The 25,099-nt window shown below is 45.8% G+C and overlaps 1 protein-coding gene and 1 non-coding gene across 2 annotated transcripts; one reads left to right on the plus strand and one right to left on the minus strand.

The window, feature by feature from the left end:
- Nucleotides 1–1,442: 1,442 nt before the first annotated feature.
- LOC115933452 (U6 spliceosomal RNA) lies at nucleotides 1,443–1,549 on the minus strand. Its single transcript, XR_004069296.2, has one exon. It is a non-coding gene; the product is annotated as a U6 spliceosomal RNA (small nuclear RNA).
- Nucleotides 1,550–6,348: 4,799 nt separating this feature from the next.
- FCAR (Fc alpha receptor) lies at nucleotides 6,349–23,451 on the plus strand. The gene is given in 6 exon segments (XM_063701655.1): nucleotides 6,349–6,437; nucleotides 7,448–7,483; nucleotides 12,984–13,064; nucleotides 17,369–17,659; nucleotides 20,041–20,328; nucleotides 21,684–23,451. Coding segments are annotated over 6 exon segments (945 nt in total). The 5' UTR covers nucleotides 6,349–6,403; the 3' UTR covers nucleotides 21,899–23,451.
- Nucleotides 23,452–25,099: the final 1,648 nt, after the last annotated feature.

The following is a 25,099-nucleotide window of genomic DNA, read 5'->3' on the forward strand; positions in this document are numbered from 1 at the left end:
AGGCCTTGTTAGTCTCATCTCCACGGGGACACATATCAACACATCATCTTTCGTACTATAAATATACAGTCACTCCTCCATATCTGTGGGGTTTACAGGTGTTTATTGAACCAAGTATAAATAAAAAATACTCAGAGAAAAAATCCACAAAGTTCCAAAAAGCAAAACTATATAGTATGGACACAAGTGAGGTGGTGTGTAGGCTGTATCAGGAATTATAAGTAATCTAGAGATGATTTCATGTATACAGGAGGATGTGCATGGGTTATATGCAAACGCTGTGCCATTTCATGAAAGAGACTTGAACACCTGCAGATTCTGGTGTCTGGTAGGGAGGGGGGTTTCCTGGAACCAATCACCCATGAATAGTGAAGGACAATTGTATATAATTTTTATTCATCAATTTTAGAAATAAATCATCAAAATGTATGATAATAAGATAAAAAATAAGCAGTGTTTTTATGGTGTGAAAATAAGCTTAGATTTATTTTTTCCTACGTGTAACCCTCTGGTCCAATATTATTTATTGAGAAGACATTCTATTCCACCTTAACCCACATGGCAGCCTCTGTCAACTATAAAGGGACTGTGTGTACACAGATGTATTTTACACACTCTTTTCTGCTCCGTGGCTCTCTGCGTCCACTCTTATGAGGATGCTGCACTTTATGTAGCCTTATAGAACCCCTTAAAATTTGGCAGCCTGAATCCTCTAATTTCTCCTTCCTCTTTAAGATTGCCATTATTATTATTATTGGCTATTTGCTTTTCCATGTAAATTTGTAATCATTTTTCTCATTTCCACCAAAAACAATGCTTGTAATTTTGTTGTGACTCCCTTCCATCTACAGGTAAGTTCTGTCCTATAGAAACATAATGCAAACCACGTGCATTCTTTCAAACTTGCTAGTATCCAAATTAAAAAGCTAACAAGAAACAGATAAAATTAATTTAAGTTAACCCAATAGACCCAAAATATTATTAACCCAACAGACCCAAAATATTAACCTAATAGATCCAAAATATTATTTTATTATCCAAGTAGACTCAAAATATTATCATTTCAACATGTAATCATGTGTCATCTTGGAAAATATCAGATCCCTGTCTAGGTGGGCAAAGATTTTTCTTGGTAATATGTCATTTCCACATTTCCACTTGGCACAGAAACTGCCCCCAAGGCTCAGGATAATAAGATGCAGTAGGAATGGGTAGATGTTTCTGGAGGAAAATGACTGAATGAAATTGAGACATCAGAGTTTGGGGAACTCACTAGAACTACAGGGACAGTGTGGGGGAGGGAATTGGGAGATGTTGATCAAAGGATACAAAGTTTCAGGTATTCAGGAGGAATGGTCTGAAGATCTCTTGTACAGCTTGGCCACTATAGTTGACAATACTGTACTCTATACTTCAAATTTACCAGGAGAGTAGATTTTTTTAAAAATATGGAACGCTTCACGAATTTGCATGTCATCCTTGTGCAGGGGCCAAGCTAATCTTCTCTGTATCATTCCAACTTTAGTACATGTGCTGCCGAGGCGAGCATGGGAGAGTAGATCTTAAGGGTCCTTACCACAAAAAAAAAAAAAAAAAGAAAAGAAAGAAAGAAAGAAACAATAGGCCGGGCACGGTGGCTCACACCTGAAATCCCAGCACTTTGGGAGGCCAAGACGGGCAGATCACTTGAGGTCAGGAGTTCAAGCCCAGCATGGCCAACGTGATGAAACCCTGTCTCTACTAAAAATACAAACATTAGCCAGGCATGGAGACACAACCTGTAATCCCTGCTACTCGGAAGGCTGAGGCACGAGAATCGCTTGAACCTGGGAGTGGAGGTTGCAGTGAGCCAAGATCGCGCCACTGCACTCCAGCCTGGGGGACAGAGTGAGACTTCTTCTCAAAAAAAAAAAAATGAAACAATAGCCCTGAGAGATGATGGATATGTTAACTAGCTTGACTGTGATGACCATGTCACCATGTATACATACATCAAAACATCAAGTGTAATACACCTTAAATATATACAATTTCCATTTGTCAATCATATCTCAATAAAGCTGAAAGAAACCTCTAAGTTTCAACTTTATTTTCATAAAGCTGTGCCATGCTTACCTCAGTGCCTAAGTATACTCTAATTCATGGAAATGGCCTTTAAAACTGCAGAGAGTGGCTGGGCACAGTGGCTCACGCCTATAATCCCAGCACTTTGGGAGGTGGAGGTGAGTGGATCACGAGGTCAGGAGTTTGAGATCAGCCTGGCCAACATGGTGAAACTCTGTCTCTACTAAAAATACAAAAAATAGCTGGCCGTGGTGGCAAGCATCTGTAAATCTGAGATACTCAGGAGGCTGAGACAGGAGAATCGTTTGAACTGGGGAGGTGGAGGTTGCAGTGAGCCAAGATCGTGCCACTGCACTCCAGCCTGGGCGACAGGGTGAGACTCCAACTCAAAAAAAAAAAAAATACTGCAGAGAGTTAAGGCCCTCGCTGGCCACTCTCCGGTACCTCTGAGGTCAGTGGATAGAGAAGCAGCTCCCCTTCTTCTTCCTCGAAGCAAAGGCCTCCTTCCTTCTTAGGCATTTGGGACAAATTCTCCACACAGGTGCAGCCGAGCACTGTAAAGTCCCACCGAGGGCTGAGGGTCTCCATCGCCAGTCACAGTTCAGTTCCACTGAGGGTTGAGGGTCTCCACTGCCAGTCACAGTTTGGGCTTATTAGGGTTTATGCTGTGCACGGAGAATGGAACCGACCAATCAACTCTTAGTGACCAGTTAGACAGATTCAAGGCAAATTTCCCTGCTGGGAAATCCCAAATCCCAAAATATGCAGAGACCAATAGATGCCTCAATTCTTCCGTGTCTCCATCTAAATCCTTGGGTCACTGTGACTCCTGTAGTTATGTGGCTTGTAATTCCTTGGGCCGTAGAATGGCTATGATAGGCCCTGTGCTAAGGGGATCGGTGACAGTTGAGACAGGAACATGGAAGCTATAGTAGTCAGGGTTCTCCAGAAAAAAAAATCAATACTAATAATGATAGACATATAGATAATGATTGATAGCAAATAATGATAGATGGATAATGATAGATATATAACGATATCACAAATAATGATAGACAGATAGATGGATAATGACAGGTATATAATGATTGATACACAGATAGGGTATTTATATATTGGCTCACGCAACTATGCAGACTGACAGGTCCCATGATCTGCCATCTGCAAGCTGGAGACCCAGGGGAGTCCACGTGTAGTTCCAGTCTACGTGCAAAAGTCTGAGAACCAGGAGAGTTAGTGGTATACATAACAGTCCAAAAGCTGGCAGGCTCATTCTGGGCACGATGGCTCACGTCTGTAATCCCAACACTTTGGGAGACCAAGGCAGGCAGATCACCTGAGGTCAGAGTTCAATACCAGCCTGGCCAACATGGCGAAACCCCATCCTTACTAAAAATACAAAAATTAGCTGGGCATAGTGGCGTTCGCTTGTAATCCCAGCTACTCAGAGGCTGAGGTACGAGAATTGCTTGAACCCAAGAGGTGAAGGTTGTAGTGAGCCGAGATCGTGCCACAGCACTCCAGCCTGGGTGACAGAGTGAGACTCTATCTCAAAAAACAAACAAACAAAAAAAGCTGGCAGGCTCAACATCTAAAGAGTCAATGTTTTAGTGAGAGTTCAAGGGCCAGAAAAGACTGATGTCCAGGAAAAAGGAACTTCATCTTACATTACCAGTTCAATTTTTTGTTCTATTCAGGTCCCACCTGATTGAATGAGGCCGACTCACATTAGGGAGACCAATCTGCTTTATAAATTACACTAATTCCATTGATAATCTCATTCAGCAACACCCCCACAGACACACACAGAATAATGTTTAACCAAATATCTCAGCACCCCATGGCTACGTTACCATTCCTGTTCCACAAAAGGAGGAAACAAAAGAACAAAACCACACCAAATGTTGTGGTAAGTTGACAAAATCTGTTCCAGCCCATTAGTAAATATTGGCCACTGAAGTTCCTGAAATTCAACCAATTAGTAAGTATCTCTCTCCCAATAGAAAGCCATGTCATTTGTAAACCATAACAATAGTTTTTGTTTTTTTGAGACACAGTCTTGCTCTGTGTTGCCCAGGCTGGAGTGCAGTGATCTTAGCTCACTGCAACCTCTGCCTCCTGGGTTCAAGTGGCTCTCCTGCCTCAGCCTTCCGAGTAGCTGGAATTACAGGCACCCGCCACCACACCCAGCTAATTTTTTGTATTTTTAGTAGAGACTGGGTTTCACCACATTGACCAGGCTGGTCTTAAATTCCTGACCTCAAGTGATTCACCTGCCTTGGCCTCCCAAAGTGCTGGGATTACAGGCATGAGCTACTGCACCCAGCCAACAATAGTGTTTTTAATTAGGTCATCCTGCCTTTACAATCTCTGCATTTTAAATACTCAACTAAGAGTACAGCCATTATTTGTCTTTCACCCAAAGTCCCATTCAAGTGAGAACAAAGGAATAAATAAATAAGGCATAAGTAACAAAACAACAAAAAAAGAAAATTAGAATGTGGTCAATTTCATGCAATCATCAACACCAAATTTCCAGAACGTATATTTCCAAATTTCCTGAACGTAAATATGTATGTGGAAATTAACAAAATGTGGCGAAACAAAAGGTCACTTAAATTTGCACAAATGAAACAGTCAACATGGAAGCTGATCTGCTTTCTGAAATATGGGACAAGCTCAGGACTTCAAAATACTTCGGCGTTGGAAGGCCTAAGTTATGATGTATTAAAATGAAAATAAAGGCGGGGCGCGGTGGCTCACGCCTGTAATCTCAGCACTTTGGGGGGCCGAAGTGGGTGGATCATGAGGTCAGGAGATCGAGACCATCCTGGCTAACACGGTGAAACCCCGTTTCTAGTGAAAATACAAAAAAATTAGCCGGGCGTGGTGGCAGGTGCCTGTAGTCCCAGCTACTCGGGAGGCTGAGGCAGGAGAATGGCATGAACCCGGGAAGTGGAGCTTGCAGTAAGCTGAGATCACGCCACTGCACTCCAGCCTGGGCGACAGAGCAAGACTCCGTCTCAAAAAAAAAAAGAATAAATAAAATAAAATAAAATAGTAGAAGGTTTAATTAGGAATATTTCACTCTCCATACTTGAAGAATTCGTGATAGCCAGGAGTCTACAATCAAAATAACATAAACAATAAGATAAAAATAAAATTAATTTGAAGCCATAAAAAAAGAATGAGTTCATATGTTTTGTGGAAACATGGACGGAGCTGGAGGCCATTATCCTTAGCAAACTATACAAGAACAGAACACCAGATACAGCATGTTCTCACTTATAAGTGGAAGCTAAATAATAGAACTCATGAACACAAAAAAAGGGAGCAACAGACAATGGGGTCTCCTTTAGGGTGGAGGGTGGGAGGCAGGAAAGGAGCAGGAAAAGTAACTATTAGGTACCAAGCTTATTACCTAGGTGATGAAATAATCTGTACAACAAACCCCCATGACACAAGTTTACCTTTATAACAAACCTTCCCATGTATCCTTGAACCTAAAATAAAAGTTAAAAAAATACTCAATGAGCGACAATGTACATTATTTGAGGATAATTACATTAAAAGCCCAGACTTCACCACTACACAAAATATCCATGTAATAAAATTTCACTTGTGCTCCTTAAATTTATACAAATAAACAAAAAAGTATAATAAAATAGTAGATTCTTTCTTTAGAGATGACAAATAGTGCCAGAGAAAATGCCTCCACATTCTGGCATTGAGATCATCTCCAGGATAAGGATATACTGCATGCCCGGTCAAGTCCAAGTAAATATACTCAGACCATGAATCTCAGAGATGAAACATAGGTTCAGAACAAACAAAGCCATAGAGCTTTTGACTAATGGCCCAGTGAAGGCAATGTCTGCCTGTATGGTATCCACCACCTTATATTCTGTCCCAAGCCTGCCTATTTGGATGTAGCATCTGGTTCAAAGATGAATTTGAACACCATTAGACATTGGCTTGATGAAAATTCACTTCTCATTCGCTTCTCATCTGAAACATAAATAGAAATATAGGTCTTAGGCAGGAGGATTTCTTGAGGCCAGAAGTTACAGACTACCCTGGCCAACATAGAAAGACCCCATCTCTATTTAAAAAAATATACATATATATGTCTTCTCTTGGGCTCCACCCAAGAGCAACCTGGAACTAAGTTATTCGGCAACGAACTGTTCCACTTTGCTGTGAGGCAATAGATGTGGAAATTCCCTGACGAGGGGCTCTGTCCTCATACTTCCTGTGGAGCTTATTGTCGTAAGAATATCTGTCATCCTGCTAATGTGCGTCGAAAGGAGACCAACGGGGCTGAGGCCGTGTCAGCACGATGGACCCCAAACAGACCACCCTCCTGTGTCTTGGTGAGTTTCAGAGTAAAAGTGGGTTAGAGAGGAAGATAGAGAAATCCCAAAATAATCAGGGTGTCTCTTAACAGTGTGACTAGGAGATTTTAGTGGTTGCCAAGGAGATTCTGATCTCCTTAGTGGAAAGGCCGTCTTTGTCAATGTATCTATAACTTTGTCTCTACCCAAGCCCAAGCTAGCTTGTGGGGCTCAAGGTTTAATATTTGTATCAAACCTATAGTGTGTTATATCTGGGATTCATGATGGTCCCAAGGTTCCTATCAAGGAGAGACTTAGAAGCTGGAATCTGAAAGGTAAAAATAAAGAATAAGCCTCAAAACTGTGATTGTTGTGGAAGGAAAACATATGATTGAACCCCATATAGAAATACGGTTACTAGTATTTTGTTGAAGATTTTTGCATTTATGTTCAACAAAGATATTATCCTGAAGTTTTCTGTTTTTGTTGTATCTCTGACACATTTTGTTATCAGGATGATGTTGGCCTCATAGAATGAGTTGGGGAGGAGTCCCTCCTCCTGGATTTTTTTCAATAGTTTCAGTAGGAATAATACTAGCTCTTCTTGGCCAGGCGCAGTGGCTCATGCTTGTAATCCCAGCACTTTGGGAGGTAGAGGCGGGCGGATCACGAGGTCAGGAGATCAAAACCATCCTGGCCAACATGGTAAAACCCCGTCTCTACTAAAAATACAAAAAAAATTTGCCAGGCATGGTGGTGAGCACCTGTAGTCCCAGCTACTCGGGAGGCTGAGGCAGGAGAATGGCATGAACCTGGGAGGCGGAGCTTGCAGTGAGCTGAGATCACGCCACTGCACTCCAGCCTGGGCAACAGAGCGAGACTACATCTCAAAAAAAAAAAAAAAATACTAGCTCTTCTTCATATATCCGGTGGGATTGAGCTGTGAATCCATCTGGTACTGGTCTTTTTCTGGTCTGTCATTACAGAGGGTGATTTGTCATAAAGGTTGGAAATGGAAGCTTGATTTTTCATAAATCTCTCTCTTCCAGTGCTCTGTCTGGGCCAGAGGATTCAGGCACAGGAAGGTAAGTGTCTGTAAATCTCTCCCAGCCCCTTTAGACCCTCTTGGGAGCTCTAGGATAAAGAAATTGAGGAATAGCCTGAAGCACCATTCTTATTTCAGTCCCCATTCTAGTTGTTTCTGCTGTGCTTCTCTTGCATAATTTCTATCTCACTTTGTTATCTCCAAACCCTTCAGACTCATTAATGCTCAGGCCTGGATTTATAGTTAGTCCTTGCCTGTGTTAGACTGTCCATGAAGGATCTGTAATTTACTGAATGCTCAAACTGCAAGAATGAGGAAGTCAGGAGTCATCTGCCCAATATCCTTCCTTATGCTGATTCTATTTTGTTTTAGCAACCCACTTCCTCCCGTCACTTCATTTAAAAGGATGCTGCCATAGTCTAAGCCTACTGAACACTCTAGCATTCTGTAGTACTACTGCAGTACTAAGCATGAGGCAGTCTTAGTGTACTACTGAATATTCTGCCACCCCAACTACTACTGCCTTAGCCTCCTAATGGGTGTGAGCCCCATGTCCATCCATGTCTTCTCTCTTCCAGCTCCTTCTAAAGCCTGAATTATTTTGTGTGTTGAACAATATTCATTCTTCCTATCCATGAGCATGGAATGTTTTTCCATTTGTTTGTGTCATCTATGATTTCTTTGACCAGTGTTTCGTAGTTCTCCTTGCAGAGATCTTTCACCTCCCTGGTTAGCTGTATTCCCAGGTATTTTATTCTTTTTGCAGTAATTGTGAATGGATTCTATTCTTGATTTGGCTCTCAGCTTAGATGTTTTTGGTGTATAGGAATGCTACCGATTTTTATAAATTGATTTTGTATCCTGGAACTTTGCTAAAGTTGTTTATCAGATTAAGAAGTGTTTGGGCAGAGACTGGTTTTCTAGGTATAGAATCACATCACCTGCAAACAGGGATAGTTTCACTTCCTTTCTTCCTATTTGGATGCCTTTTGTTTCTCTCTTGCCTGATTGCTCTAGCTAGGACTTCCAGTACTATGTTGAACAGAAGTAGTGAGAGACGGCATCCATGTCTTGTGCCAGTTTTCAAGGGGAATATTTCCAGCTTTTGCCCATTCAATATGATGTTGACTGTGAGTTTGTCATACATCATTCTTATTATTTTGAAATATGTTTCTTCAATGCCTAGTTTGTCGAGGTTTTTTAGCATAAAGGGATGTTGAATTTTATCAAAAGCTCTATTGAGATGATTATATGTGTGGGGGGGTTGTTCTATTTATGTGATGAATCATATTTAAGATTTGTGTATATTGGCTGGGCACGGTGGCTCATGCCTGTAATCCCAGCACTTTGGGAGGCTGAGGCAGGCGGATCACAAGGTCAGGAGATCAACACCATCCTGGCTAACATGGTGAAACCTCGTCTCTACTAAAAAAATACAAAAAAAATTAGCCAGGCGTGGTGGCGGGCGCCTGTAGTCCCAGCTGCTCGGGAGGCTCAGGCAGGAGAATGGCGTGAATCCAGGAGGCGGAGCTTGCAGTGAGCCAAGATCACGCCACTGCACTCCAGCCTGGGCAACAGAGCGAGACTCCTATATCGTATCAACCTTGCATCCCAGAAATAAAGCCTACCTGATGGTGGTGGAATAGCTTTCTGATGTGCTGCTGGATTGTTTGCTAGTATTTTGTTGAGGATTTTTGCATTTATGTTCAACAAGGATATTGTCCTGAAGTTTTCTGGTTTTGTTGTGTCTCTGCCATGTTTTTGCATCAAGATGATGCTGGTCTCACAGAATGAGCTGGGGAGGCATTCCTCCTCCTGAATATTTTTGGAACGTTTCAGTAGGTATAGTACCAGCTCTTCTTTATATATCGGATGGGATTCAGCTGTGAGTCTGTCTTGTACAGAGCTTTTTCTGGTCTGTAGACTTTTTATTACTGATTCAATTTTGGAGCTCATTATTGGTCTGTTCATGTATTCAGTTTATTCTTGGTTCGATCTCAGGAGGGTGTATGTGTCCAGGAATTTCTCCATTTATTCTGGATTTTCCAGTTTGTGTGCATAGATGTGTTCATAATATTCTCTGATGATTGTATTTCTGTGGGGTGAGTGGTAATATACCCTTTGTTGTTTCTAATTGTGTTTATCCGGATCATCTCTCTTCTCTTCTTTATTAGTCTAACTAGTTATCTGTCTTACTAATTTTTTCAAAAATCCAACTCCTGGATTTGCTGATCTTCTGAATGCTTTTTCGTGTCTCAATCTCCTTCAGCTCAGCTCTGATTTTGGTTATTTCTTGTTTCCTACGAGCTTTGGGGTTGATTTCCTCTTGGTTCTCTTAGTTCCTCTTGTTGTGAGGTTAGGTTGTTAATTTGAACTTTTTCTAGCTTTTTGACGTGGGAGTTTAGTGCTATAAACTTCCCCCTTAACACTGACTTAGCTGTGTCCCAGAGATTCTGCTATATTTACCCGAAACTTCCAGAACAGACTGCTTAATTTCCATGCATTGTACAGTTTTGAGTGGTTTTCTTAGTATTTATTCCTATTTTTATTCCACTGTGCTCTGATTTCGCTTTTCTGGATTTGCTAAGGATTGTTGTTGTTTTTTTTTTTTGAAACGGAGTCTTGCTCTGTCGCCCAGGCTGGAGTGCGGTGGCGCAATCTAGGCTCACTGCAAGCTCCGCCTCCCGGGTTCACGCCATTCTCCTGCCTCAGTCTCCCGAGTAGCTGGGACTACAGGCGCCTGCGAGCACACCCGGCTAATTTTTTTGTATTTTTAGTAAAGACGGGGTTTCACTGTATTAGCCAGGATGGTCTCGATCTCCTGACCTCATGATCCACCGGCCTTGGCCTCCCAAAGTGCTGGGATTACAGGCGTGAGCCACCCACCGTGCCCCGCCTGCTAAGGATTGCTGTATGTCTGATTGTATGATTGACTTTAGAGTATGTGCCATGAAGCAATGAAAACAATGTAGATTCTGTTGTTTTGGGGGTGGAGAGTTCTGTAGATGTCTGTCAGGTCCATTTGATCCACTGCTGAGTTCAGGTCCTGAATATCTTTGTTTGCCTCAATGATCTAATACTGTCGGCGGGATGTTAAAGTCTCCCCCTATTATTGTGTGGTTGTCTAAGTCTCTTCGTTGGTCTCTCAGAACACGCTTTATGAATCCGGGTGCTTCCATGTTAGGTGCATATATATTTAGGATAGTTAGGTCTTCATGCTCTTTTTTTAATTTTTTTTTTTTCTTTTTCTTTTTGATTCAGCAGTTGGGCTGTTACACACTCCTTAGCAGATTCCGACTTCCGTGGCCACTGTCCTGCTATGGTCTTCATGTTGAATTGAACCCTCTACCATGATTTAATGCCCTTCTTTGCCTTTTTTTATCTTTGTTGGTTTAAAGTCTGTTTTGTCTGAAATTTTAATAGCAGCTCCTGCTTTTTTTTTTTTTTTTTTTTTTTTGGCTTTCCATTTGCTTGGTAGATTTTTCTCCATTTCTTTACTTTGAGCCTGTGGATGTCATTGCATATGAGATGGGTTTCTTATAGGCAGCATAATGTTGAGTCTTGCTTTTTTTTTTTTTTTTTTTTGAGATGGAGTCTCGCTCTGTCACCCAGGCTGGAGTGCAGTGGCATGATCTTGACTCACTGCAACTTTTGCCTCCCAGGTTCAAATGATTCTCCTGCCTCAGCCTCCCAAATAGCTGGGATTACAGGTGTGTACCGCCACGCCCAGCTATTCTTTTTTTTTTTTTTTTAGAGATGGGATTTCATCACATTGGCCAGGCTAATGTTGAACTCCTGACCTCAAATGATCCACCCACCTCAGCCTCCCAAAGTGCCGGGGTTACAGGCGTGAGCCACTGCACCTGGCCTCTTGCTTCTTTATCCAACTCGCCACTCTCTGCATTTTAATTAGGACAATTAGTCCATTTACATTCAAAGTTAGCATTTACATGTGCGGATTTTTTCCTGTCATCATGTTGTTAGCTGGTTTGTTTATTATGCAGACTTGTTTGTGTGGTTGTTTTATAGTGTCACTGGTTTATGTACGTAAGTGTGTTTTCTATTGGCTGGTGATGGTCTTTTCTTTCCATATTTAGCGTTCCTCTTAGGACCTCTTGTAAGGCAGGCCTGATGGTAATAAATTCCCTCAGCATTTGCTTGTCTGTAAAGGATCTTATTTCTCCTTCACTTATGAAACTTAGTTTGGCTGGGAATGAGATTCTTGGTTGGAAATTCTTTTCATAAGAACATTAAATATAGGCCCCCAATCTCTTCTGGCTTGTAGAGTTTCTGCTGAAAGGTCTGCTGTTAGCTTGATGGCATTCCCTTTGTAGGTGACCTGCCCCTTCTTTTTTGCTGCCTTTTCACTTTTTTTTTTTTTTTTTTTTTTTTTTTTTGAGACTGAGTCTTGCTCTGTTGCCCAGGCTGCCAGGCTGGAGTGCAGTGGCACGATCTCGGCTCACTGCAAGCTCCGCCTCCCGGATTCACGCCATTCTCCTGCCTCAGCCTCCCCAGTAGCTGGGACTACAGGTGCCCACCACCACGCCCAGCTAATTTTTTATATTTTTTTAGTACAGATGGGGTTTCACCATGTTAGCCAGGATGGTCTCAATCTCCTGACCTCGTGATCCGCCCGCCTTGGTCTCCCAAAGTGCTGGGATTACAGGCGTGAGCCACCGCGCCCAGCCGACATTTCTTTCTTTCATTTCTACCTTGAAGAATCTGATGATTTTGTGTCTTGAGGATGCTCTTCTTGTGTAGTATTTTGCAGGGGTTCTCTGTTTCCTGCATTTGATTCTTGGCCTCTCTAGTGACGTTGGGGAAGTTTTCATGAACAATACCCTGAAATATGTTTTCCATGTTGCTTGCTTTCTCCCCATCTCTTTCGGGGATGCCAATGGGCTATTTGGTCTCTTTACATAATCCCATATTTCTTAGAGGTTTTGTTCATTCTTTTTTATTCTTTTGTCTTCATTTTTGTCTGACTGAATTAGTTCAGAGAGCCAGTATTCATGCTCTGAGATTCCTTCCTCATTTTGCTTTATTCTGCCATTAATACTTGTGATCACATTATGAAATCTCGTAGCGTGTTTTTCAGCTCTATCAGATCCGTTTGGTTCTTTCAAAATGACCATCTCATAGATTAGCCCCTTTGTCATTTCATTGTAATCTTTATATTCCTCGCATTGGGTTTCAACGTTCTCCTGAATCTTGATGACCTTAATTTCTATCCACATTCTGAATTCTATTTCTGTCATTTCAGCCAGGTAAAGAGCCCTTGCTGGGAAGCTTGTGTGGTAATTTGGAGGAAGGAAGACACTGTTGCTTTTTGAGTTGATGGAGTTCTTGCTCAGTTCTTTCTCATCCATGTGGGCTAATGTTCCTTTGAGTGTGCTGCAATTTGAATTTTTTTCTTTTTTCTTTTAACTGTGATGTAATTTGAGCACAGTCAGTAGACTTCTTTTCTGGATGGTTTCAGAGGGCTGGGGCTTCGCACAGGGTCTTTATTTATAGCTAAATTCTTGTCCTTGGTTTCACAGGGAGGTATATTAGCAAGCATTTTTGGTGTTGAAGTTTGGGCTGCAATCCGGTAAATGATGCTTCAGCACAACGGCCAGTAGGTCATTCCTCATGATTGCCGCTGTGCTCCCTCTCACGCTCTGAAAGTGCGGGCTCCTCTCCCACTCAAGTGCTGGCTGCAGATCTGGGCTCGGCACTCCCAGGCTGCACATCACAGCTCTGGGGTGAGCTCAGACTTTATGCTCCCTCCGTGGCTTGGGGGCAGCAGGGGAAGGGACCTTAGCAGTGGTTGTGGCAGACGGCCTTTCACTTGTCCCTTGGAACTCCACCCCAGAGAGATGTGGAGCCACTGTCGGTCCGTGCGATGAGCCGAGTGGGGCGACTGCACTGTGGGTCCAAGCTAGGGGCCCTGCCTAGTGATGAGCAGGGGGGACAGGTGGGTCACAGGGGTGCCAGACTGGCCTCTTCTCCTTAGGGCAGTTTGCTGGAGGTGTGGTTAAAGCACTCAGAGTCTTTGCTCCTTCCCCAGTCTGAGGGCAGCAAGGCCAGTACCACCGCAGTGGCAGCGGCAGAGTGGCTTTCGGTTGCCTCTGGGAGCTCCGCCACAGAGAAACGCAGACTCTCAGCTGCTGGGAACGCTCCGCCAGAGGGTGGGGCTGTTGTGCCGCGGAATCAAGCTGAGGCTTGATGAAGAGCCCGAGGTCGAGGGCTCACAGGGAGAGGAGACTGAGCTCCTCTCCGTATGGTGACTGTGGTGTGCTAGAAGCATGAATGAAGGCCGGGCGCGGCGGCTCACGCCTGGAATCCCAGCACTTTGGGAGGCCGAGGCGGGCGGATCACGAGGTCAGGAGATCGAGACCATCCTGGCTAATCTGGTGAAACCCCGTCTCTACTAAAAACACAAAAAATTAGCCAGGCGTGGTGCAGGCGCCTGTAGTCCCAGCTACTCGGGAGGCTGAGGCAGGAGAAGGGCGTGAACCCGGGAGGCGGAGCTTGCAGTGAGCCGAGATCGGGCCATTGCACTCCAGCCTGGGCGACAGAGCGAGACTCCGTCTCAAATAAATAAATAAATAAATATAAATAAATAGAAGCATGAATGAAGCCCCCAGGCTCCTTGCTTCTTCCCCAGATCACGGGCAGCAGCGGCAGAACCCTTGCCATGGCAGTGGCAGAGGGGCTGTCAGTTGCCTCTGGGAGCCACTCCCCAGGAAAACACGAGCCACCACCAGTGAGTGTGCTGAGGGCAGGGCAGCTGCTCTGCACTCCCGAGCTGGGGGCTCTGCCTGGTACAGTGGGGGTGGGAGCTCACAGGGAAGAGAGACTGGACTCCTCTCTGTCTGATGGCTGTGGCATAATGACCGGGCCCCCACACATGAAAAAGAATTCTGGGAGCTCAAAAAGCCAGTGTGCCCCCACCATGGACCCCTTGGATTGTGTTTCAAATTTCTCCTCAATTTCGATGAGCTTCCTGGCCATCCAGATTCTGAATTCTATATCACTCATTTCATTCATCTCAATGTAGCTAAGAACCAGATTTCTGGGGGACTATCGAGTTGCCAGAGTTCTTGTGTTGATTCTTTTTTCTTTTTCTTTTTTTTTTTTTTTTTTTGTGGCAGAGTCTTACTCTGTCGCCCAGGCTGGAGTGCAGCGGCACGATCTCAGCTCACTGCTGCAACCTTCACCTCCCGGGTTCAAGCGATTCTCCTGTCTCAGCCTCCTGAGTAGCTGGGATTACAGGTGTGTGCCACCACACCCAGCTAATTTTTGTATGTTTAGTAGAGCCCGGATTTTGTCACTTTGGTCAGGCTGGTCTTGAACTCTTGACCTCCGGTGATCCGCCTGCCTTGGCCTCCCAAGGTGCTGGGATTACAGGTGTGAGCCACCGCGCCCAGCCTTGGTGTTGATTCTTTCTCTTGTGTGAGGGCTGGTGTTCCTTTAACTGTGATGTCAGTTGAGTACAGTCGCTTGGCTTCATTTCTGGGTGTTTTCAGATGCCAGGACTCTGCACAGAATCTTTATTTGTGGCTGAATTTTTCCCTTCATTGTATACTGGCAAAATATTTCAGTGTTGTATTTTGAAGTGTGATCCAGTAGGTGGCACTTAAAAGGGTTGGCCAGCATACAGGATCTTAGCCACAAGGCTCTTTTGTAGTTTTGTTTCGTTTTTTGTTTCGTTTTTTGACACAGGGTCTTGTTCTGTCGCCCAGGCTGGAGCACAGTGGCACAATCTCAGCTCACTGCAGCCTCTACCTATCAGGCTAAGTGATCCTCCTGCCTCAGCCTCCTGAGTAGCTGGGACTACAAGCACACACCACCATAAAAAGAAAATTTTTGTAATTTTTTTTTTTTTTTTTTTTTTTTTTGTAGAGATGGGGTTTCACCATGTTTACCAGGCTGGTCTCAAACTCCTGGGCTCAAGCAATCTGCCTGCCTTGGCCCCCTAACTCTTGTATTTTGACAAAGTCGGCAGTAGTGCTCTGTGGTTGTGGGGAGGGGTGACTCCCTCTCCTGGTTCATTCTTGGGCCTTGGAGGAGCCTCCTACAGTCACTGGCTCTGCACCCACCGTTTCCTTTGTTAGGATTGTTCTGCCCACGGGGCTCCCTCAGGCAGGGCATGGTGGGCAGACAGGCTGTATCCTTCCCGGGCCAGCCCTATGGAGGGAGGACCACCCCGCTCCTCTGCAGGCTGATGAAATCAGGTGTTTCACCCCTCTGAACGTTCTGAGAATGAGGGCTCCTCACGGCTTGGTCGCCACCTAACGTGGTGAGTCCTTCTCAGCAAGGGTGATTGGAGCCACATGATCTGCCATCTCAGTGCTTCCCAGGGGAACACAGAGCTGCGGGGCATGGTGGCTCACACCTGTAATCCCAGTACTTTAGGAGGCCGAGATGGGCAGATCACGATGTCAGGAGACTGAGACCATCCTGGATAACATGGTGAAACCCCGTCTCTACTAAAAATACAAAAAAAAATTAGCCGGGCGTGGTGGCAGGTGCCTGTAGTCCCAGCTACTTGGGAGGCTGAGGCAGGAGAATGGCGTGAACCCGAGAGGCAGAGCTTGCAGTGAGCCGAGATCGCGCCACTGCACTCCAGCCTGGGCAACAGAGTGAGACTTCATCTCAACAAAAAAAGAAAAGAAAAGAAAAGAAAAACACAGAGCTGCACACCCCACAGAGTTCAGGCAGAAGGGGGTCTGCAGTGCTGGAAGACCCAGCAAGCCTGGCCTGTCTGGCTGCAAGTGGCAAGGGTGGGTAGAGTCACCCACTTCACCATCTGGGTGCTTTCCAGGGAAGCATGCAGCCACGACCCCGGGCAGAGTTCAGGCAGAAGCTGGGCCACTGTGCTGGAAACTGGCCTTGAGCCTTGTGGAGTGACGGCAGGTGGAGCCATCTCACTGATCCCACGCACCATGCCCGTGGCCTCTGCGGGGGCTGTGGTAACGGCACTTGACTGCTCTGGGGTCAACGCCTGCCGAGGTCCCCCTGGCTTCAGTGTTGCCTCTGCAAAAACCCCAGTTGCAGCCAGGTGCGGTGGCTCACGCTTGTAATCCCAGCACTTTGGGAGGCCAAGGCAGGTGGATCACTTGAAGTCAGGAGTTCAAGACCAGCCTGGCCAACATGGTGAAACCCCGTTTCTACTAAAAATACAAAAATTATCCAGGCATGGTGGTGGGCACCTGTAATCCCAGCTACTGGGAAGGCTGAGGCAGGAGAATTGCTTGAACCCGGGAGGCAGAGGAGCTGAGATTGCACCACTGCACTGCAGCCTGGGCGACAAAACAAGACTCTGTCTCGAAAAATAATAACAATAAAAAATAAAGATGGCAACCATAGACACTGGAGACTACTAGATGGGGAGGAAGAAAGGGGGTTGAAAAACTGCCTATTGGGTACTATGCTCAGTACCTGGGTGACAGGATCAGTCGTACTCCAAACCTCAGCATCATAAATTATTTAAATTTTTCTCTTTTTTTAATTTTTTTGTTGTTGTTGTTGAGATGAAGTCTCACTCTGTTGCCCAGGCTGGAGTGCAGTGGTGTGATCTCGGCTCACTGCAAGCTCTGCCTCCTGGGTTCACGCCATTCTCCTGCCCCAATCTCCCGAGTAGCTGGGACTACAGGCGCCCGCCACCACGTCCTGCTAATTTTTTTTATTTTCAGTAGACACGGGGTTTCACCGTGTTAGCCAGGATGGTCTTGATATCCTCACCTTGTGATCCACCCGCCTCGGCCTCCCAAAGTGCTAGGAATACAGGTGTGAGCTACCGCACCCAGCCTAAATTTTTTTTTAAATAAAGAATGATAGGTTCTTCACACCCTAATGTATTTTTACTTCCCCCACAGAGAAGGAAAGGAATGGCTTCCCCATGGCGAGCCACCTCAGTCTGGGCTTTCTTTTCTTCCAGGGGACTTTCCCACGCCTTTCATATCTGCCAAATCGAGTCCTGTGATTCCCTTGGATGGATCTGTGAAAATCCAGTGCCAGGCCATTCGTGAAGCTTACCTGACCCAGCTGATGATCATAAAAAACTCCACGTACCGAGAGATAGGCAGAAAACTGAAGTTTTGGAATGAGACTGATCCTGAGTTCGTCATTGACCACATGGACGCAAACAAGGCAGGGCGCTATCAGTGCCAATATAGGATAGGGCACTACAGGCTCTGGTACAGTGACACCCTGGAGCTGGTAGTGACAGGTAAGGAAACATCCAGGGTCCACAGCCCTGGTGTGATTTTTTTCTTATTTTTAATAGAGTATTTTTCAAGAAGTTTTAGATTTACAAACAAAAAAAATTGATGATTTCTTCAGAGAGTTCTCAGCTATCTGGCACCCCACTTCCCCCAGAGTTAACATCTTACATTAGTATGGCACATTTCTTACCATTAATGAACAAATATCAACACATTCCCAGCTAAAGTCTACAGCTTATTTACATTTTCTTAGTTTTCACCTGATAGTCTTTCTCTGTTCCAGGATCCTATTCAAGATTTCACATTGCGGCCGGGCGCGGTGGCTCACGCCTGTAATCCCAACACTTAGGGAAGCCGAGGCAGGTGGATCACCCAAGGTCAGGAGTTCGAGACCAGCCTGGCCAACATGGTGAATTCCCCATCTTTACTGAAAATGCAACAATCGCCGGGCGCGGTGGCTCACGCCTGTAATCCCAACACTTTGGGTGGCTGAGGTGGGTGGATCACCTGAGGTCAGGAGTTCAAGACCAGACTGGCCAACACAGTGAAACCCTGTCTCTACTAAAAATGGAAAAAATTGGCCGGGCCTGATGGCACACGCCTGTAATCCCAGCTACTTGGGAGGCTGAGGCAGGAGAATCGCTTGAACCCAGGAGGCAGAGGTTGCAGTGAGCCAAGATCACGCCACTGCACTCCAGGCTGGGCGACAGGGCGAGACTCCATCTCACACACACACACACACAAAGATTTCACTTGCATTCAGGTGTCATGTATCTTTTTTTTTTTTTTTTTTTTGAGATGGAGTCCCGCTGTGTCGCCCAGGCTGGAGTGCAGTGGCACGATCTCGGCTCACTGCAAACTCCGCCTCCCAGGTTCACACCATTCTCCTGCCTCAGCCTCCCGAGTAGCTGGGACTACAGGCGCTCACCACCACGCCTGGCTAATTTTTTGTATTTTTAGTAGAGACGGGGTTTCACCGTGTTAGCCAGGATGGTCTCAATCTTCTGACCTCGTGATCCGCCCGCCTGGCCTCCCAAAGTGCTGGGATTCCAGGCGTGAGCCACCACACCCGGCAGGTGTCACGTATCTTTAGGTTTGTCTTGGCTGTCACAGCTTCTCAGATGTTGTTGGTTTTCCATGACCTTGTCAGTTTTGAGGGTAGTGGTCCATTATTTTCAAGGGTACTCCCACTACTGGAAATTGTCTGATGTTTTGCTCATGACTAGACTGTTACGGGTCATTGCAGGCAAGACCACAGAAGCAAAGTGCCATTTCATCTCCTCATAGCAAAGGTTTAAACTGTCCGTGGGAATATGACTGTGGATGTTCAGCTGGCTGTTGTTGAAAGCCTGGCTGAAGTAGTAACTGTGGCCAGGCACCGTGGCTCGTGCCTGTAATCCCAGCACTTTGGGAGGCCAGGCGCCGTGGCTCACTCCTGTAATCCCAGCACTTTGAGAGGCCGAGATAGGCAGATCACTTAAGCCCAGGAGACCAGCCTGGGCAACATAGTAAGACCCCATCTGTACAAAAAATCAAAAAATTAGCTGGGCATGGTGGCACCCACCTGTAGTCTCAGCTACTTGAGAGGCTGAGATGATAGGATCACCTGAGCCTGGGAGGTCGAGGCTGCAGTGAGCCGTGATTATGCCACTGCCCTCAGCCTGGGCGACAGAGTGAGACCCTCTCTAAAATAAATAAATTCTAAAAAAGAAAAAAGAGGCTGGGCACTGTGGTTCACGCCTGTAATCCCAGCACTTTGGGAGGCTGAGGCAGGTGGATCACCTGAGGTCAGGGATTCAAGACCAGCCTGACCAACATGGGGAAACCTCATCTTTACTAAAAATACAAAAATTAGCTGGGCATGGTGGCGGGTGCCTGTAATCCCAGCTACTCGGGAGGCTGAGGCAGGAGACTCACTTGAACCTCGGAGGTGGAGGTTGCAGTGAGCTGAGATCGTGCCACTGCACTGCAGCCTCAGTGACAGAGCGAGACTCCATCTCAAAAAAAAATAATAGGCTGGGCGCAGTGGCTCATGCCTGTAATCCCAGCACTTTGGGAGGCCAAGGTGGGCAGATCACCTGAGGTCAGGAGTTCGAGACCAGCCTGACCAACATAGAGAGACCCCGTCTCTACTAAAAATACAAAAATTAGCTGGGCGTGGTGGTACGCACCTGTAATCCCAGCTTCTCGGGAGGCTGAGGCAGGAGAATCGCTTGAACCCGGGAGGCAGAGGTTGCAGTGAGCTGAGATCACGCCACTGCACTCCAGCTTGGGCAATAAGAGCGTAACTCCATCTCAAAAAAATATATAATAATAACAATAAGAAGAAGAAGAAAAGAATAAAGGAGAAAAGGTCTTTCTAATAGCTCACTCTTTTCTCTCTTAGGCTTGTATGGCAAACCCTTCCTCTCTGCGGATCGGGGTCTGGTGTTGATGCCGGGAGAGAATATTTCCCTCACGTGCAGCTCAGCACACATCCCATTTGATAGATTTTCACTGGCCAAGGAGGGAGAACTTTCTCTGCCACAGCACCAAAGTGGGGAACACCCGGCCAACTTCTCTTTGGGTCCTGTGGACCTCAATGTCTCAGGGATCTACAGGTGCTACGGTTGGTACAACAGAAGCCCCTACCTGTGGTCCTTCCCCAGTAATGCCCTGGAGCTTGTGGTCACAGGTAGGTACCGCCCAGTCCAGCCCTGTGTCTGGGTTGGCTGTCCAGGGCCTTGCCACCGGGCAGGAATATGAAGACGTGCATTGAGAGTGAAGTGAAGAGAGGCAAAGGCTCACTCACTCCAGGACAGTGGAGAGAGAAAGGCTTCCCCACCACACTTTCCGCTTTCACTTCCTCGCTAGAGTTCTCCAGACAGGGTTCATTGAAAACTTACGGTCTATGGAGAACAGAAGGGCTAACTCAGTTTGTTTCATTTTATTTATTTTATTTTATTTTCCGGGATGGAGTCTTGCTCTTTCGCCAAGGCTGGAGTGCAGTGGCACGATCTCGACTCACCGCAACCTTCGCTTCCCAGGTTCAAGCAATTCTCCTGCCTCAGCCTGCTGAGTAGCTGGGACCACACAGACAGGATTTCACCATGTTGGCCAGGCTGGTCTCGAACTCCCGACCTCAGGTGATCCACCTGCCTCGGCCTCCCAAAGTGCTGGGATTACAGGCGTGAGCCACCGCGCCCGGCCAAGCTGCAGATATTCTTATTAGGATTCCACCTTGTTCTGGTGTTGTAGAGATATGATTAGGTATTTAGTGAATTCACCAAGTGAGCAGAGAATGAAAAGAAAACACAACCTGCCTGGCCGGGCGTGGTGGCGTGAGCCTGTCGTCCCAGCTACTCAGGAGGCTGAGGCAGGAGAATCACTTGAACCCAGGAGGCGGCTGTTGCAGTGAGCCAAGATCACGCCATTGCACTCCAGCCTGAGTGACAGAACGAGACTCCACCTCAAGAAAAAAAAAAAAAAACACGGCTGGGCACTATGGCTCACGCCTGTAATCTGAGTACATTGGGAGACTGAGGCAGGTGGATCACCTGAGGTCGGGAGTTCGAGACCAGCCTGGCCAACATGGTGAAACCCCATCTCCACTAAAAATACAAAAATTAACCAGGCATGGTGGCGGTGGGCGCCTGTAATCCCAGCTACTTGGGAGGCTGAGGCAGGAGAATCGCTTGACCGGGGAGGCGGAGGTTGCATTGAGCCGAGATCGTGCCACTGCACTCCAGCCTGGGCAACAGAGTGAGACTCCATCTCAAAAAAACAAAACAAAAAACACACAACCTGCCCATAATCACCTCCTTCCCAGTTTATAGCACTTCCCTGGGAAGCACAGTTCCTTGCCCGTGAACACAGTCTTGCTGACTGATCAGTGTGGTGCTGGCGAAGGGTGAGCTCATTGAGGGGATGCTTGAGGGAGTCCCATTTTGGCAAGCGAATAGGGAAATGAGCTCCCGTTTCAGGGCTCTGGGGTTGGGTTGGAATGGAACACAACCACCAACCATGCATCTCCTTGAATTGTGTCTCCAGACTCCATCCACCAAGATTACACGATACAGAACTTGATCCGCATGGCCGTGGCAGGACTGGTCCTCGTGGCTCTCTTGGCCATACTGGTTGAAAATTGGCACAGCCATACGGCGCTGAACAAGGAAGCCTCGGCAGATGTGGCTGAACCGAGATGGAGCCAACAGATGTGTCAGCCAGGATTGACCTTTGCACGAACACCAAGTGTCTGCAAGTAAACACCTGGAGGTGAAGGCAGAGAGGAGTCAGGACTGTGGAGTCTGACAAAGCTACTTGAAGGACACAAGAGAGAAAAGCTCACTAAGAAGCTCGAATCTACTTTTTTTTTTTTTTTTTGAGACAGAGTCTGGCTCTGTCACCCAGGCTGGAGTGCAGTGGAGCAATCTCGGCTCATTGAACCTCCCAGGTTCAAGTGATTCTTGTGCCTCAGCCTCCCAGGTAGCTGGAATTACAGGCACATACCACCGCACCCGGCTAATTTTTGTATTTTTAGTAGAGATGGGGTTTCACTGTGTTGGCCAGGCTGGTCTTGAACTCCTGACCTCAAGTGATCCACCCACCTTGGCTTCCCAAAGTGCTGAGATTATAGGCGTGAGCCACCACGCCTGGCCAGATGCATGTTCAAACCAATCAAATGGTGTTTTCTTATGCAGGACTGATCGAATTGCACCCACGTTTCTGAACATAAGTTATAGTTTTCCATCTTATCTGTCTTCTGATTTTTTATATCCCGTTTAATTTCTTCCTCCATTGTTCTTCTCTTTTTTTTATTTTATTTATTTTTATTTTTATTTTTATTTGAGACAGAGTCTCACTCTGTTGCCCAGGCTGGAGTGCAGTGGCACGATCTCAGCTCACTGCAACCTCTGACTCCTGGGTTCAAGTGATTCTCCTGCCTCAGCCTCCCAAGTAGCTGGGATTACAGGCTCCCACCATCACGCCCAGCTACTTTTACAGTATTTTTAGTAGAGACGGGGTTTCATCACATTGGCCAAGCTGGTCTCAAACTTCTGACCTCGTGATCTGCCTGCCTCGGCCTCCCAAAGTGCTGGGATTACAGACGTGAGCCACTGCGCCCAGCCTTCTTTTTATATTTTTAAATGTGTCTTCCCCAAATATAAATGGTTGGTAAGCATGCCAAATATATTCAGTAACCCCCCTCCTTTATTTTTTTTGTTGAAGTGAGGCTCTCCCTATGTTGCCTAAGCTGGTCTTGAACTCCTGGCCTCAAGCAATCCTCCTACCTCAGCCTCCTGCTGTGTTCATCTGCAAATTGATAAGAGTGAAAGTCATAATCCTACAGGAGGATTACCCTATTTATTTCACAAACCCTATTTCTACCGGATTTTCATACAAGGAATACAGGCATGTGTTTCACCTCATTAATTTATTTTTTCACTTAGTTTTCATGATATTCACATATATTATCAAGTGTGCAAACATTAAATTCTTGTGTACAAAACTCAAATGGTCTTCCAAATAATTCCCCATTCTTTTTTCTTATAAACTTTCACAGCTTTACCCTTGACAGACTTTACTCAAGGAAATCTAAGTTGGTCATATGTGGCTCTTTCACTGATTGCTATTTACTTCATTGTCCAGTAGTTTATGTAGGAAAATATAATTATAAAATGTAAGGGTCCTACTTCCAGTGAAACTGAAGGGACTTAGGCCCACTTTTATCCTTTACTGAGAGCTTATCTCTACTTGGTAAAATTTCTACTGTATTCTTGGCTTAACTCAGATCCTGTGATTAAAAAAATGCAAAGTATTTCTAACTTTCTTTATTGACTGCTTTTCACACTTTATACAAGTTCTGGCCCATATCTTCAGTTTGTTCTGATTTTTTTCTTTTTTTTTTTTTTTTTTTTTTTGAGACGGAGTCTCGCTCTGTCGCCCAGGCTCGAGTGCAGTGGCGCGACCTCGGCTCACTGCAACCTCCACCTCCCGGGTTCAAGCGATTCTCCTGCCTCAGCCTCCCGAGTAGCTGGGACTACAGGCGCGCACCGCTACGCCCAGCCAAGTTTTTGTATTTTAGTAGAGACGGGGTTTTGCCATGTTGGCCAGGCTGGTCTCAAACTCCTGACCTCAAGTGATCCGCCCGCCTTGGCCTCCCAAAGTGCTGGGATTACAGACATGAGCCATTGCACCTGGCCAGTTTGTTCTGAATTTATCAGCAAAACTGAATCCTCTCATGTCCTCCTGCATAAGAGCTTTACACTTAGAATTCTACCCCTTATTAATAATGGTTATCTCTCAATTTACCACATATTCCACTATATATTTGTGCTTCTAGTTTTTCCTGCATTGAAATTTCAGTCAGTATTAACACATGCTTTCCCCATTGTTGAGAAGAATCTTCTCTTCTCACAAAACCGTGACACATTTTGTTGTTGTTGTTGAGATGGAGTCTCGCTCTGTCACCCAGGCTGGAGTGCAGTGGTGTGATCTCAGCTCGCTACAAGCTCCGCCTCCCGGGTTCACACCGTTCTCCTGCCTCAGCCTCCCAAGTAGCTGGGACTACAGGCGCCAGACAACACGCCCGGCTAATTTTTGTTGTATTTTTTAGTAGAGACGGGGTTTCACCATGTTAGCCAGGATGGTCTCAATCTCCTGACCTTGTGATCTGCCCGCCTCGGCCTCCCAAAGCGCTGGGATTACAGGCGTGAGCCACCGCGCCTGGCCAACCGTGACACATTTTAAAATGTCGCATGTCTCAAATACACTTATTAAAATAGCTCAAACGAGAATCTCTATTGGGTTATCTCGGCACTTTGAGCTACTTAGTCTATTGGTTTATCTCTGTATTCATCATGAGGTCTAAAAAACACACAATATTGGACATATTTATTGAAAATTATGAATAAACTGACAAATGAAATGTTAGCCATTGGGCTAGATTAAATAAAGGGAAAGTGGCCAGGCACGGTGGCTCACGCTTGTAATCCCAGCACTTTGGGAGGCCGAGGCGGGCAGATCACCTGAGGTCAGGAGTTCAAAACCAGCCTGACCAACATGGAGAAACCCGTCTCTACTAAAAATACAAAATTAGCCAGGTGTGGTGGTGCATGCCTGTAATCCCAGCTACTCGGGAGGCTGAGGCAGGAGAATCGCTTGAACCTGGGAGGTGGAGGTCGCGGTGAGCAGAGATTGTGCCATTGTGCTCCAGCCTGGGCAACAAGAGCAAAACTCTGTCTCAAATAAATAAATAAATAAATAAATAAATAAATAAATAAGGCCGGGCGCGGTGGCTCACACCTGTAATCCCAGCACTTTGGGAGGCCGAGGGAGGTGAATCACAAGGTCAGGAGATCAAGACCATCCTGGCTAACACGGTGAAACCCCATCTGTACTAAAAAATACAAAAAATTAGCCAGGCGTGGTGGCAGGTGCCTGTAGTCCCAGCTACTCCAGAGGCT

Source organism: Gorilla gorilla, chromosome 20 (genome assembly GCF_029281585.2).
Source record: "Gorilla gorilla gorilla isolate KB3781 chromosome 20, NHGRI_mGorGor1-v2.1_pri, whole genome shotgun sequence".
NCBI classification, from domain to species: domain Eukaryota; kingdom Metazoa; phylum Chordata; class Mammalia; order Primates; family Hominidae; genus Gorilla; species Gorilla gorilla.